The following is an 18,115-nucleotide window of genomic DNA, read 5'->3' as shown; positions in this document are numbered from 1 at the left end:
GCCAGAAGGTTTCGCAATGTGAGACATAAAAGCAACAAGGTTCAATGAAACAGAAGTAAGTTTACAGAAAATCATTCTTTTGTGACCGATACGTTTTTTTGACTTGTCATGTGTTTATATTTGTCTTCTATCACAAAGTTAAGTAACGCGCAATTCAGGTTAAAAGATGTTGTAATGTCACAGAAAGTACGCGGTCTAATAAATTTGTAATTTCGTCGTAATATTGACCAAAATAAAATCATTCCGAATTACAATACATTTTTTGATAGTGATTGCTGTAAAATTACTTTTTGTATTTAAAATTACATATTTAACATAATATAATTAATTTTACACATTAAGCATATTATCAGTAGACATATATTTTTGATACTTTAAATTTCCTAATGCATACATTAAAATCAAATTAATTCTTATATAAGTACACATCTAATTTATTTTTATTTTTTATTCATGAATGTCAAGTACAAGTTCTGAATTTTATTTTAAATTATATCAACTTAATTTTTTTAATTTAATTTGTAAACCATGATTGTTGCCTTGGAGCATCAATCCGGTTTGATGGCGAACCAGATACTTAACGCTTTACTGGGTCTTTCAGAATTATCTACTACATATATTTGCAATTTCAATTAGTTTATTTATTATAAAAAATCAGAAGTGATACTTTTATAACAATTTAAAAAACAAGGTAATCGATTAAAGAAAAGAATTTAAAAAAATGGAATACTAAATTAGATTCATTTTATAAATTAAATTTAAATCAGCTGAACTGGTTATAACTTGTAATTCTTTAGAACTTGCTAAAATAAAAAATGCCCAAAAATCAGATTAATTAATTTTATGTTCTATCGAAACTCTAAATCACATTGTGTTGTTAACCGAATCTGATTTAAGAAATTCTAAACTTTATTTCTGTTTTTATAAGCTCTGAAAACATTACTTTTATGGTAAGAGTCAAATAGTTCCTTTACAATTAACAGTAAGTAAAATTGTAAATATTTTAAAACGTGTAAGTATTTAAATATTTATTGATCACTTTAATCTCTTTGAGATTTTTTATTAATTTTTATAATGTTTTAAAATAGTATTTTGATTTTACCAAAAAGAAAATCATTTCGCTAAAAATGTAATTTAAATTCATCAATATAGTAGTAGCAGCACAAAAAATATTGTTAATATGTAATATTACTATATACAACTCGGATTTGAGGAAAAACTAAAAAAACATAAAACATGTAAATGAAGTGAAAACTGAAAACAAAACGTTACAAAAGCATTTAAGTAGCAAATTTACTTTGAGAGCTACATTGTACGATTAAAATGACAGATAAATGTGTGTTCAAGATTCATTAATAATAATTGACATACGAGTTATTAAAAAGTATTTAATTTTTAATCGCCTTCCACAACCTATATTCAGCATTGATTGATATATAAACAATTATTAAAACAGTATTTAAGTTAATCGCAATGACCCCAAAGAAGTGTTATAATTGTTGTCTGATTGAATAATTATCGATAATAACAAAATGATGATTACTTGTTAATGATAGGCTACTCTTAAATGCGGTGGTCGACCATAACCGCAATAATTCATTCGTTTTAAAATTATTTACAATAAAAAATATATATTTATAAGTCAGTTAATAGCGGTTTGTCTTCACATGCAATTTGTATTAAAGTTCTAGTAATATTATGTAATTGATATTATTCATATTATTTTATTATTATATATGAATAAAACCAACGTTTTTTATTTTCAAAAACAATGTAGATAAAAATAAAAAAGATACAATAATCCAATAATTATTATAAACAAATTTATGAACGCATTTTATGAATACTTTCAATCAGTATATAGATAAGCACAAAAGTTTCATTTCATGAAATAATTTCTCTGTCGTACATATATTTTTTGTAATAATTTGAAGCATTTTAACTTTATCATAATAACTTTAAGAAACTTTATTTAAGAAAATGTTAATTCAATGAATTCCTTTATATTTTGTGTTATGAACTACATAAGTTGTGAGCAGATGGAAAGAATGTATGTATACAATACAATAATCCTCTTAAAGCCCCTGACTATATTTATTAGTAATCTCCAAATAGTAATTGAAAAGATCCGATTAAATAATTTTGAATTGATATATGTGATTGGTATTTGATTAATTTATGTATATTACATATTTTATCAAATTGATACACAGACCAATCAAATAAAAAAACAGAAATCCGTTGCATGGGTCATATAAAGAGAAAAAGGCTAAAAACGACATAAATAATAAAAATTTACAGCCATTTTTTTATTTTGTGGCTATGTGTTATTGCTCTGATTATGATATTAAAGAGCTTTTTAAAAATAAAATGATGTATTTTCCAGGTAGTATAATGAAGCTGTAGGTACAAAATTCGTGTAACTCGATGATGGTGAAATGAAAAGAGCTTTTCATTTTCAATTACAAAGAACATAATATTAACGCATTTCTTCCAAGATTATAGATTTATTTTACAAATTTATTTTTAAATTATTCATATTTCATGCAGAGTATATTATATGTTTGCAATAATATAAACCCAACACCTCTTAGATCACATAAATAACTCTAACAAAGTTAGGACCCATCGATGGGTTAGTCAACAAAGCAGTAGGTAAGTATATAATATTTCACAAATAATAAAATACAGCATGTAAATAAAATGATATAAGATTTATGATATATTTGTTTTTCAACTAACCTCGTTTAATTTTTCCTTTATCCGAAATCATCATTCCTAAAGGCGTAGTTTGTTTTGAATTTGGCATAGAGAACATTCGGTCCCGCGCAGTGGCGCCGATCCGCCACAAATTTTTGTGACCCATGGCGACTCTGAAAAATTAAAAAAAAAAAAATAAATACATTTATAAAATCAATTATGAATATAAAATATAGTTCAGAATACAATTCCATAGAATTGCTATGAAAATTATGAATGAGTTAATAATAAATAAATGTATATACCGGTCCATAACTTCAGAAAATTCTAGTTTTCTTTTTTTCAAAACATAATTAAATTTTCAACTGGTTTCTAACAGAAACATGTTTTTGAAGTATTATATTATATTTATTAATTATATATTGTAATAGAAATAATGAATATAATTAATATAATTATCTTGTAGTGAAAATAAATATCACTACAGCATCGGGTTGTCCTGTGTTTGAACACATTACCTAGTAATCACAACTGAGAAAGTATATCTATTACACTTCGAATTTATTCATTGAAGTAGTAATAAATCTATTCATTTAATTTGGATCTTAGATTTGATAACCTTGACATGGAAATTTGTGCAAAGTCATCTTCTCTACAAATTACAATTGATCGCAAATTACGTCTATTATGTGTAATGAAAATGTCTATTAACTCGATGCATATAATTTATTATCAATTGACAAGAAAATTATAAAACTAAAAGACGGCCGATGCAAGTTTCAATAAAAATTATAATATCAGATCAGACCAGTTTGATATAAAAATAAAATTACGACAAAAACCTGACATATCTGTAATTGTAAACATAATTGTGTGACGAGATGTAGTCAAGAAGTTACTTTGTTGCACTTGATTGTTGATTTATAAAGTTCATTTGAAAAGTAGAGTAATCAAATCACTTATATTTAATACTTTTGTGTTGAGCCAATTTTTAAATTTGTCTTTCTAATTATTAAGCGCTTTATGTGTTAATTAAAATAAAATCGAATGATATATTTCAAAAATGATATAAATGTCAATAAACTGTTTATTTATCAGTTTTTGAAAGTTGCAAATATTCTTACGCAAAAAACCATGGTGGTAAGTTGTACTAGACAAATTAATACTTTCTACTGATATTTTTAATTGATCATCTGCATATTTATCATCAGATTCAACTTTCTAAATAAAATTTTGAATGGATTATCTACTAATTATATGTAAATTATTTAAACTAGAGGTAGTTAACACAGCATAAATAGTTTATTTATATTTCAGAATAATAATATTAAATTTACAAATTATTAACGCATTAAGAATTTTTTTTTGATAAATAATATCATAACTTATATACTTATATACTGAATGTTAGCTCTCTAACTTTCAATAATTTGCTTTATTAACATAAAATGTAAAAACATAAAGTTTTCAAATTCAAATATTTACTATCGAAACAAATAAATTTGATCTCATATTCCATATTCTATATACTTTTTCAATGTTTGCAAATCCTAGGTGTTTAAATCTACATAAAAATTAAACAAAATACAAAATGATAATGTAATTAATCTAACTGAGCAATATTTTTCCCATCTGATATCGACAATTGCACGTGATATTTTTAGAAATAAAAGTTTTTTTGATTAGAATCGGTCTTAGTGTAGAAAACAGTTGCATTAATGTTAATTAATTTTAATCTTATATAAAAAAGAAGCAGTTAAAATGATAAAAATAAGTCAAATATAAGGCTGCGAAGCATTGAAAAATCTGCAATTAAAATTACGCAATATTAACTTTTAATGAATATTTATACAAAGTAAAATATATTTTATAGATTAATGAACAACAGTCTAAATGAACAGATAAATATTTAAAGTAGCTCTGAATTACAATATTCAGAATGAGTTGTTATAATAGTTGTAAAAACTAAGTAACTGGTTTATATGAATAATTAATAAAAACTTTTAATTTGTCTCACCTAGAGATAGTTATCTCACTTACAATTAGTTAAAATCATAAAATCTATGTAAGTAGATTTATACTTATTTTTATTAGGATTATCTGATAATTCTATTTCAAACAAAAGTAGTCGAAAATTGCACAATATACTTTGAATTTAAAATATAATTACTTGTATAATTGGGATACAAAACTGATTGTTTTTAGTGTTCGACTAAAAGTATCAACATTTTGCTGCATTTTCTTTCGTTAATTATTATTTAAACTTTTTATACAATCTAAATTTCAAATTTCTGCCTACAATTTTCTTTTGGCTCTTTCTGATATAATTTAAATTTAAAATTTCTGCCAACAACTCTTTACTAGCACATATCGTCAAACATATATATATATATTTGTTTTTTCTGTCTATAAATGAAAGAACAAGGCACATTGATATTTGTGGTATAATCAAATTCATTATACCTCGATGTTTTTTTTTTTTTGATATTGGGCGCTAATATTATTTTTAGTACATTTTAAAGCTCTAGTGGTTGTCAGTATATATATGGATGAGCAAAAGTGACTGAAGTATTCTACTATAATATCTGTTTTATTCCCCTGATTTTCTCCTATTTTAAATAAACAAAGAAATTTGTAAATCTATGTTAATGAAAACTGAATGCGATAAATCCGGCACAACAAATTATTAGTGTGTCAAGATAAATGAGATATTAAACATATAATTCTTATCTCAAATATAAAAGAGTAGACTATTGTTTATTCATTAAATAAATACAAAACTAGATATTTGCCAATAGCAAACACAATTTCTGTCCGTACAGACATTTTTGGCACGACATTGACATTGTTAGAGAATTTCGACTTACAATCATTAACAATGTATTTCTTTGAACTTTTCGTATCTTTAACCGTACACTACACATGAAATTTCGGTTGGGCAAATTATTTATACAAACATGATTTTAAATACAATATGACTCGATAATGCGTTACGACAAGTAGGAATTATTTGCTATTCTAGGTACTATACCTTGAATGGTAAATATTTATCTTAAGAATCAAATATTTGAAAACAACAGTTTTTTACATCCGCATTGTTGCAATTAGGTTGTCATAGTGGAAATATACAGATAGTATAGTAATACTTTTTCCAAGTAAATTCTATAAAGTTAGACAGGTTATTAGAATTAATGAGCAAATGCAGTGTTTATAACCACAATGATATAGGTTACATTAATAAAGATATCCCAAACTAAGCAGTTTTGTAATACGCGAATGAGAAATAATTATATTTCTGAATTTCCCAGTTCATTCGCGTAATATGTAGTAAAAAAATTTGTTAATTGATAAAAATCTCTTGATAGCTTAAACTGCTTCAACTCATTTGAAACTATTTTGAATCACGATTCATATAAATTAGTCATCCATATATACGAGTATACTAAATTTGTAGAAATTTGAATAATAATGTTGAGCATTATTTAATAACAAAAAATAATATATTCGTCGAATATTCCATGTGTATTGATGAATAATTAACTTGATGACGGCGTATAAGTTGTTTTGAGTTAAAATCGAATAATCTGATTTGACAAAATAATTTAAGTATCATAAAAGCAGCTGTGAAATTTAATAACTTGAGATAAAGAATCAGAAAAATCTATTTCTTACAACCTTCTTTAGAATTTTGTAAAACATTATTTTCTGCAATGAAAACTATTTCTTTAATTTAAGCCAGTGTGAAATAACTATACACTTTTATAGTTCTATAACTAGAATAAACAATCAAAAAATAGTCACAACTTAATTTTATATAATTAATCATATGGAATATGTTAAATTCAGAGAAAATGACAGAATATATTGCATTATCACATATAAATTCTGGGTGCGTTGCTTAACTGAGCATCCATATCTCTCGGAAAAGCCAGTGATCTAAATGGTTGTATATATGTATATTGAAATATATAGTGTTCTAATTTTTTAAAAATAAATTAAAAACATTTGTATTGAAATAATTTATGAAATTTATATAAGGCTATTTAATTTTTTTTTATATTTAAATGCTTCAAATATAGATTATTATGCTTGGTCTTACCAATGTGCTTACCATATTAGCAAAATTAATCATTTTTACACTTTTATCAGTAGTAGTCTATCAGTTGAAAATCTATCTCAAGATTTCCAAAAAAATTATTATATTTCATTTCATGAAAAATTCCATTTCAATAAGGTTTTAATTTTTCAAGGAACGGAGGCATATTTCATCAATACTCAATTTGATTTGAAATATCAAACCATTAAAGGTTAAATAATCCTGTAAGTAATATTTTCGCATTTAAAACTAATTGAAAGATTTTAATTGTCAGATTTAATACCTCAAAATTCAAAATGATTGCCGAGGACATTACTGAGCAATGCAACATCTAAGGTTTGTCGATCAATAATTAAGTGCTCCTGGCCTACATCGATAGTGTTTTTATCAATATAAATCTATTACTCTGTCATTTAACATAAATCCTCTACTAACACACATGTTTTGTATAATTGTCAATGATCTATTCTACCGATAGTTTATCATGAAATAAGTTTATTTATATGTAATTACAAAGATAATTATTATGAATATAGATAGATATGATATATGACAAGAGACAAATTTTATGTTATGCTTGACAAACGCATAGAATGCAGTCGAACAAGTTTTCCCAACATGCGGAATTCACATAATACATCTATAAAGTCATACAACTTGCAAGAGTTCGAAACTAAACGATTTTCACAAAAGATTATAACCCAGTTTTGAATAAGGAATATTCATTAATTCCGCAATGATTGCATTAGATTTGTCTATCTCTAACCTTCTGTTTTCCACCAGATCAGAAAAAATACTATATACATATTTTATACAGTATACGCAATATGTAACTTTGGATCTAACTAATATCATGAACGAAATTTTTCAAATTCTTGAAACTACGTCAATAAAATGATTCAGAACTATTACAATATTTCTATTACTATTATTAGTAGGATGGTGCACTAAGGTCCAATTTATCTTTGAGTAATTATGCAGTCTAAACCAAACGCACTAGATCACAACACATAACACGTATCAAATAACTATCGTACTATGTTTAGTAAAATTTGGTCATCTCTCTCTTTTTACCTCGTCTATGAGGTACAGATCCAACATCTAATTTCTAATTTTAAAGAGATCTTACGAAATAAATAGCTACAATAACCAACCAATACAAAATATGAGTTTCATGAGCATATTTTCTCTATAATTAAAACAAAATAAATATTTAATAATATTTTAAGCCTTAATGGTTTAAGGGGTTACATGGGTTTCACGGTTTCAAAAAATCAAAAAAAATTTTTTTTTGTCTTATTAAATTCTATAACATCTCCACTATATTGTCCTAAATTTTTAAGTTGATCCGACTAATAGTTTCGGAGATACAGCCTTGAAAAGGTGGACGCTTGAGGTCCATCTTTATTGTTTCTTAAAACTTAAACGCGTTTTACTCAAAACTATGTTTTCAAAGACGGTTGTCAAGATCTCTTAGGAACTACTCAACTGATTTTGATGAAATTTTACACAGGTCTTCGAGGTATCGTTTACAAGGTATTGTACGAAGGATTTTCTTTATGTTTAATTACAACTATTTAAAAAAAAAAGAATGTCGAGAAATTTGAATCGACACTTGAATTTTTTTATAAAAACGTCTGCCAAAAATCCAATTTTCATTTTTTTCTTTTTTCCTTCGTCCAATACCTAGTTTATTGTCTTTACTAAAACACGTATTTTTTATTTTTATTTCGGATGATCCTGAAAGAAGTTCTGCTGACAACGCGGAGGCACCTTTTTTCCGAGGGACTGCCGGAAATGGCGTCGTAAGGACCGCGTTTTTGATATTTTCTTTTGAAAATTTTACAAAATGTTCATTAAATATGTATCGTTTAAATAAAAAAAAATCATTAAAATATTTATATGTAAAAAACATAATTGAAAAAATGCCGTTTTTTGCCCGAGGAAACCCATGTAATTCCCTAAGATTTTAAGCAATCAAATTTTACCCTATCAATTGTGAAAAAATGTGAGATTTTCCAAATAAATACGCTAATTTAATTTTATTAGCTTTGAAATGTTCAATGTTAAAGGTTTTATTACAGTTAACCATAAGTTATTCAATCACTGAAGTTAATAATATTGTATTGACCGAGAATATTGAAACAAAGAAGATGGTAAAAGATAAACAAAATATCGTAAATGGATATTGAGAATATCAATAATATATACATACACATAAATGTATATATATATATATATATATATATATATATATATTTATTTATATGTATGTGTAAATAATTTGTGTGTATGTCGCATGCTTTCGCGAATGAGTAAAAATGTGCATGTAAATAAATATCTGCATGTAAGCAGACAAATTGAACGTATTACCGGCGTCCTTGCAAGCCTACAAAGATTTCAAAAGATTTTAGCAATCTCTCAGAAGGCTTTTACTGCGAGCACACATTGCGGTTGGTTGCTTAAGACGACGCAAATTGCAGATCAGGGATAACGAAACTCTATAAATATAAATATATACGGATTCAATTTAATGCACACCCGTTTGATTGCCACGAAATGCGCGAAACGACGAATCACTTACGGCTAAGGCGAGTCACCAGCCACTATGGACAAAGGGGATCATAATCGACCTGTTCAACTGGCACTGGTTCAACGAATTTATTATTTTTCACAAGATACAATACTCGCAAAGTGACAGAACATAGGGATAAATGATTTGTAATGGATACATTATTTGTTCCTAAATTTTAATTTGTTTCTTCAATTCTTCACACAGCATATTTAGGGAGAAGTCCCGTAACGCCGGACGACACTTAAAGCCGGAAACTCTATTTAACACGTATTATTTAAGCGAGTATAAATCTTTTTATTTCAAAATACAAGCGAAAGGCCACGGCGGGAGCAACCCTTTGTTGATTTAGGCGCAAAAACACGGCGTCACCTAAATATCAATAGAAGTAATTCTAGTGTATTTATGCATTTATATTTTAGTAGCATTCAAAAATAAAAGTAGTACTTAATTGTTATCCGTAAAATGGTAGAATATTATTAGATATTTTAAACAATTTTAGTAGGTACCTCCAAATGAACGAACATGCCTGTCCCTTAGCACCGGACACTAAGTCGTCCCTTAGCGCAGGATAGTAAACATATTAATATTTCTTGTAAGAATTGACGTAATTTGTTCTAATTATTTAATTTTGTTCTGTATGAGTGCTAACGGTAACTACATACCCCCATTTTTCGTATTTCCTGGTCAAAGAATGAAAAACCGTTGTGGCCCACCCAAAAGAGTGGATAAATAGTGATTTTTTGCAATATCTCAGAATATTCGTCAAACACAAATGTGCAGAGATGGATACATACTCGTATGTCTTCAGTGCTGGTTATTTTGAAATAGGTGCCACTTTGTGAAATCATATTTTTTATTACCAAAGTTTGATTGATAGTATTAATTATTGTTTGGCAAAAATTGCGTTTTTGTTAATTTAGTTTGATTTCTAACTTTGTTATCTAACATAAATCATAATTTAATAAACATTTCGTAAAATATTTTTTGATTTATTTATAAATAACCCTAGGTGTCCGGCACTCGAGGACTTCCCCTTAATCATTAAAATTATACAATAATCAGAGCAATTGAACAAAAATATAAATAATAATTAGAAATGATGTATATAAAATTTAATGTATATAGAACTTTTCCTTGTACTTCTATATGATGTAGTTCTATTAAATAAAAATTAGTTAGACTTCAATCCCATAATATGCGTTGTGTATAAAATTTTGTGAAGATGAAGGAATGTTAAAAAAATAATAAATGTTTTTGTGCGAAAATTTGTTTTAAAAATAAACCTATCAAAGTATGCTAGTTTTATAACAAATTTATAACCTTTATAAATATTTTTATTAGTAGTTAAAATTAATATTAATATGTAGGGTAGGGCGGAGCACAAAGTCAAATTAGATTTTCAAACTCAACCAAAATTATATCACAAATCAAAGAAACAACTATCTGAATATGTTCAGTAAAACTCTTAGCTAACTCAACACCGTATAAATGTATTTTATGCTGTTTTTCAAAAATGTGTATTCTGGACCTTTTCACATACCTTATATCCGAGATTTTTAAAATATGACGACCAGAGGAGTAGCAGATCCAATATCTCATTTTCAATTTTAAAGCGAATTTTCGAAGTAATAGCTATATTATTCAACAAAGGCAAAATATAAATTTCATGGATATATTTTTTACAGAGATAATACTGTATATAACCCTGATTTTATCAGAAATTTTTATCGGCAGAGTTGGAATAGCTATTTATTTAATTTAATTTAAATTTCTTGACAAGAGCCTGAAATAATATCTATTATTATTGATTACGGCTTGCTTATGAATAAATAAATAAATAAATAAATAAATAAATTAACTTAATTCACTTTTTTATTTACTATTTTTTATGTGTTGCGCCATCGCCAGAGTACAAATTCAGTTGGTCATCTTTACCGCACCCACATGTAAGCTTTTATAGAGTTTTTATATAAAAATGGTAGAATCCAACTTAAAAACATTAATACGTTTTATAAAAAAAAATACGTATATGTACTTATAAGATGTATTTAAGTCTCGTAAACTAAACAACAACGCTCACAACCAGAAAAATTAACAACGAAAGAAAATGCTTTTGTCATAGATTTTCAAACATTGCTGTTTATCCCCCGATAACGTCGTAAGAGTTAGGGTGGTTGCTAGTTCAAATGCATCTTTATCCCTCTACATTCAAATATTGTTATTGAGATATGGTTGGTAGACCTTTTTACCCGCATAGCTTTAACTCCTGCTTTACCATAAATCTTCTAAATAACATAATTTACCATCAACATAGTAAATTGTGAAAAATGTATAAAAAATCTTAATTAGTAACCAAGAATGTCCCATAGACCCCATTGATTATTCTAGATATATCAATGACTTGCAAAGTAAGATTATTTAACATTTTATAGATCAGCTTCCTGAATAATAAATAACACCTTGCGAATACTCTTTCTTGAACTTCAGTGCTATTTTAATATCCTATATAATTAATTATGACGCAAATCACTGGACGACTTTGCCAAATTATAAAACGATAAAAAATATGTCAAAAAACTGTAATAATGTAGCCATATGATTAATGAACCCGCTTTTAAAGAAAAAAATGAACCGGTATAATTAAATTTAAGGGGAACCACATATTTTTTATATTTTTTCGATATTAACATAATTATCTTTTTTCAAATACGTAAATTCACGGTTAATTAAGTCTTTCTCTTACGCAAACGGATCGTTGTTAGTTCTGGATATTGTATGAGACCAATTATTATTCATTTGGTTTTTTCGTTTCGTGTTTGTTTAGATTATGATTTTATCTAACGCGGAATAAGCTCCAAGTTCTTAGTTTTTACACCATTTGTGACGTAGGAATTTGTCTCAAGGACGATCGGCAGAAGCTTCTTGATATGCAATGACAACTTTTTAGGCTCTTTTTATAATTTGTTAACGATTAATAAAAATAGACATAAGATTACCACAAAAGGTGTTCGTAAATTTTTGATATCAAGTAGTAGTATTGCCCATTTCCAAGTAAAAAAGTAGATCAGTATATGTCAAAATCCGCTATTTTCAGCATTGCTGTAATAAGTTAACGTACATCAACATTAATATAAAAAACAACCACTGGTATGCCTTTTATTATAAAATTAAACAAATGGATAGGCAACCATGAGTTGCAAAAAATACCATCTCAATATATTATAAAACTGATAGGTTTTCAAAAACGACGAAAAAATCATCACAAATGTAGTGTTTATTCCGTAAGTAAGGTATGGGAGTCTTGGAGTACTCTTGAATTGATAAACAGATTTATAGCTCTACCTAATTATTTTTTGCAAACTATTCGATATCGATTACAATTTAAATTCACTACGATATTTATAATGCAAACGTGCAAAGATAAAACTGGATAATTGTTTTTTTTTTAACTTTATACATTAATAGAACCAATAAGTCCACAATCATCTATTAATATAAAAATTTTCATTATAAATTTAAAAACGAAGTGTTCTACATAAATATTTTTAGTAGTATAGTATTTATAAAATGAGTGAATAACTAAAAATAATAAAACTAATAAAAAATAATAATATAATATAATACTAATAAATGTAAATAATAAAATAAAATAGTAAAACATTTTCTAAGATTAATAAATAACACAGAGCAAGCACTACTTAGTGTTTCCCAGTAACTTTATTCATTTATAAATTTTTGGGTGTTTTTAAAATTTGGTATTCCTTCTGCTTCAATTATACTTGCAACAAATGATTTGATTACCTTAATGAAGAACACGTGAACTTCAATGCAACAATTCAGTGGAATCTTACAAACAACTTACATAAATCATTGCAAGTGCTATTAATTTTATTTATTACAGTTAAGACTTAACGCGTTTTTTCCAGAATAAACAATTTTTTCACTAAAACTTTGAAAATATACTCAGGAAAATTACAAAAGCTAAGAAGTGATTAAAATTAAAAAAAACTTCATGTACATTTGTCTCGTCATAAGACAAAAAATCAGGTTCAACTAGCATAAAATTGCAATGCAAGATTTTTTATATGACATTTGTAATTTACATGTTAATTAACAAGATTATGTTCAACACAGTAAATAAGCAATTTATAAATCAAACAGTAACAGGAATTCTTAAGTTATATCAACTTGTTCTAGTATTTACTTAATGCCATCATATATAAAGTAAGTAGTAATGTTTCTGAAAATTTCGAGAAAGGTAGTAGGCGTCCAAATGGTATTATAAATATAATAAAAAATATATGTTTTATATTGCATTTTTTAAGAACTCTTTCAATAAGATTTTTTATTTAAATTCCTTATTATACGATTATAGAGTATTGGACAATATCAAAAAAAAAAAAACTGCAAGGTTTAAAGTAAGGATGAAAATTATACTTGATTATCTAGGTGAAAAAATAATGGAAATTGAAAACTAAAACAAAATTTTAACTAGTGGGGTGGGTGGCATCGTGCCTTAAGGCAAATTGCTGGAACTTCCCGTACCGTAACAAAATGTTCGAGGAATATTGAATGTTTTCAAATAGATTATTATAAATATTGTAACATTTTCTAATATTTATAAGAATTATATCAACTGACTTGCAGAGTTGAAATTGTTTATTTAAAGTATATTAGAACTATAGTCAGAATTAAAAATAAAATCTGAATTATTTTCGATATACAAAAAATTAAAAAAAAAAAAAAAAATGGAACAAATTTTTTTTTCTCCCAAAATCAATTATTTTGTTAAGACAAGCAGAAAGTTCTTTGAATCAATTGAATCGGACGCTTAGTTCTCTCAAAAAACTGACGCTTAGTTCTCTCAAAATGGCTGGGCCTGCCTTTGCAAAGAACTAATAACCCCTTCTCCCAATCATTACTAATTGAATGTTTTTTAGATCTTACAAATCGGATGCTCCGTTCTCTCAAAAACTCGATTTTTATTTTCTGCATTCTTTGCTCCGTATCTCCGAAACTGTTGGACCTGCCTTTGTCAAAAACTAATCTGCACATCTCCCTATCAATGGGAATCGAATGTTTTTTGAACCATTCAAATCGGTTGATCCGTGCGCCCGAAAACGTGCACGAAAATTTGTATCCATACATACATACGCATACACACACACAGATCGATTTTTTTTAGGTATGCCAAAATGTTCAGAAACCTTCAAAGCGTCGAGAAATGTAAAAATTTTCAATTCCGATTTTCGGCCCATTACAATAACTTACCCTACGGGAAGTTAATAATATTGTTACATACTTTTAAAATATGGTTCAAATCTACTTTTCATTTTGTTCCATTAATGTATAATTAAAAGTTTTTTTTCTTGATATGAGCAAGAACTTCTATATGCAGACTTTCTAGGCTAATGTCATTCTCCATGACATTTTTCGGTACCACCGTTTTAACAATAAGCATATATCTCTAATAAGCCCTAAGTTATAAAATTGGAAATATGATAGAAAACTCAATATGTTGATACAACTCAAAAGTAATAAGACATTGATACATGTTTCAAAATATATGTCTATTATCTTATTCATCTAACTGAATCGTTCATCTACACGCCCACAATATGCTTACGTGTTGTATATCAGCCAGTACACCGGCAAATAATAAATTTTATAGTGCGGTAATCATTTCCACAATGAGCATTTTTTTCCAAGAAATTTTTAAACGGAATAGGTTTCAACATGTTCAAAATATAAAATTCAAAGCAAGTAGGTATATCATATTTTATTGTTGTTGAAGGAAATAATTAAACTAATGCTCAAACTGGAGGTTGTTGATGCACTCAATTCCTGTTCTATTGCTTTGGATTTTGAATTAAATCATATATCGTATTTTTGCAATTTTATTTTTGTCGCAAACAACTGTAACTATAAATGTACTTCATGTTGATTGTATATAATAGTCTTACTTGAAATAAAATTAAACTAGTTTGATTAACATTTTGCCTTAAGTTAATCAATAAGAACTAGAATTAGCTTTTCAAATATAATGTTCAACTCGGCAAAAATCTAAATTTTGAATAATTTTTATAATTCGAAGCTTACTGTAGGCTTATAATATTTCAGTATGTTATTTTAGTCTATAAAATCGATTGTTACACAAAGTTTCATCGAAACCGTCAAAAAAATTTTTTTCGACATTTAGTTACGGAAAACCAATCTTGATAAGAATAAATTAACCAATTCCCAACCAATACTTCTAGAACAATTTTTGAATTTTTATAATCGATTCAAGATTATGTCCTAAAGCGTGAACGAAAAATTTTACACTTTTCTGCCAATTATAAAGAAACGGCTCTTATCAAAATACATCGAATAGCTTTTAAATCTTTTCAACTGGTCCAGCAGCCTTGTTTTTAATTATTACCCATTATATAATAATAGATAACAGTTCTAAACAGAAGCTCCAGAACAAACCTCATAAATCATATTTAACAGCTTGATACCAATCAGTGGTGATATTAGATGTTTACTTGAGATTATAGATTTAAATGTATGATATAAAGTAAGAATAGATTTTTGGAGCATTGCTGCAAGATCACCGTTAGAACAAAATCTAATAATAATCTCATCAGTTAGAGAATGATCTACCAATGGTCTACCAATGGTTTAAGGATTTATATCATATCCAATTATAGGTCACATATAAAAGTTCTAATTATTACTCAATAAAAATGAATATTAAATAAATTGTTATCAAATAAAATAGATAGTCAGTTAGAAAATCTAGTCAAGTCAAAACATTGCTTTAAGATGACCCATCTGTATGCGCAGTAAAATTGCAATATAGTCATAAAGTGTGGACATAACATATGATTTTCAGCTTCTGAAATCAGCTAATAAAATAATAATAGCCAATTAAATAATATTTTATAGCGAGAATTATGAAAGAAAACATGTCCTCGAATGCAAATGTCACAAAATTTGGCTCATAGATAAAACAATTTACTACAAAAATATTATAACCATTTCAAAAGATGCATGTTTGAATACTCAAACGCATTTTTATAAACTGCATAAATTTGTATATTTACCTTTATATAAACACACTATGAGCAATTATATGAAGCGAGCAGCTCTAAAAACTTTCTGTGTAAGTATTCAGTGCATTAAATAGCCGATGTCGAAAAGTACAAGTGAAATACAATGAATGCGATATTTAATGTGCAATGGACTGACAATAATTCTGCAAGAATAAGAGTGCACGGCATTGTGCACTGTAAATATTCATAATCAAATTGATTTATATAACCAAACGCAATTTTACACGCATCAACGACCTCAAAAACGGGCAGCATTTATATATAACAAAATAAGGTAGAAAATAGATTTATATTCGCAGAAAAAAATTAAATGACAAAAAAATTGCCAATGCGCAAATTAGCTCCAATTTAGATTAAGTGTGTCATGATTTTTTACACATAAAAAAAAGTTTACAAAAAATATCGATGTCTAATAAAATCATCGTTGAATTTCATAGTATTGAATTTAAATTAATTTCGCCTAATTAGCAAAACCAAATCATATCAAAACAATAATAAAAGTATTGTAAGCACAACCGTAAACTTGAACAAAAAAATTATTTATGGAAAAGCTCTCCATAAAATGGTCAATTGACTATTATTTTCATTTCATATCTAAATTTAGCTATTATTTTTAAAATGATTGGTAGTTGATAAATTTTAAGATTATGACAAATTTAAAATAGGAAACAATAACGAGAACTGATGTCTTTATTCTTCTGATCTTCCCCAGTTCTACTCTTGCTTTTCTTCTTACTTATTCTTATTATATTCAAATTGAACTCAACAATTCAAAAGCTTTTTTAATTTCAAATAAATTTTTTTTTGAATGTTACTTCAAATCAATTATTCAACTTCTACTTAATTTCAACTCAACATTTAAAATTTTATGTCATTGCCAAGAATCGAATTAATTTTTTATCAATTTTAAATTTATTTTGTAAATTCAGTCTCATCAACTGATGATATAACTATAAAACAAAGCAATGCTCAATTGCGCAAGTTTTCATTATAAAGTATTCAAAGACATTTTTAGAGTATTATTCAAAAAGGTATAATCGATTGTTAGACTGAAGGACTGGCATAACGTGAACTGAGCTTAAGAAACAGAACATAAGTAAAAGCTTTTCTGGCTCTTGTCTGATTCCAATTGCAAAAGTATCTGGATTTCAATTTTTATCTGTATGGTTGTAATTGATATTTTTGCATAAAACATATTCGATCCATTTATTGTTTTTGTGTATAAAATTTATATGTTCATTTTAATAATATATAATTTTCTCTATATCACATATAGACTATAACTATAAACAGCGAGTTGATTAAATGAAAGGCATAGAAATTACTTAAGATAAACGATATTGTTTTCTTGCCATTGACTTGAATTCTCAGCAAAATTATTATTTTTATTATACTTTTAATTTTGATTTGCTCGTTTTCAAAGATTTACAAATTCATTAGCTGAAAGCGTTGCGAATGAATAACTGTACTAAATCGTAAGCAAAATAAATGTAAAATTTGTCAAAACTTGTAATTTGAGTATTAAATTACTTTTTATATCAATTAGTTCTAAATATTATATTGAAAATTTATGAAAAAGAAAAAGAACTTAACGAAATAAGTAGAGTATTTTTGAATATAAAAAATAATAGTAGAGTACATAGTCCA

The 18,115-nt window shown here is 26.6% G+C and overlaps 1 protein-coding gene across 1 annotated transcript in view; it reads right to left on the bottom strand.

Moving 5' to 3' along the window:
- Window positions 1-18,115, bottom strand: part of LOC113370539 (scavenger receptor class B member 1-like) — a 132,296-nt gene that overhangs the window by 55,117 nt on the left and 59,064 nt on the right. Inside the window, exon 2 of the mRNA XM_026611217.1 lies at window positions 2,743-2,873. Coding sequence (XP_026467002.1) covers window positions 2,743-2,866 — 124 coding nt within the window. The 5' untranslated portion in view covers window positions 2,867-2,873. The remainder of the gene's footprint in view (window positions 1-2,742; window positions 2,874-18,115) is intronic.

The sequence above is a fragment of the Ctenocephalides felis genome, unplaced genomic scaffold (assembly GCF_003426905.1).
Source record: "Ctenocephalides felis isolate EL2017-DRISC unplaced genomic scaffold, ASM342690v1 CF-g0.4_SCAFFOLD_01492, whole genome shotgun sequence".
Classification (NCBI taxonomy): domain Eukaryota; kingdom Metazoa; phylum Arthropoda; class Insecta; order Siphonaptera; family Pulicidae; genus Ctenocephalides; species Ctenocephalides felis.
Note: the sequence above shows the minus strand (reverse complement) of the source record. Positions and strands in the feature narration are given on the sequence as shown.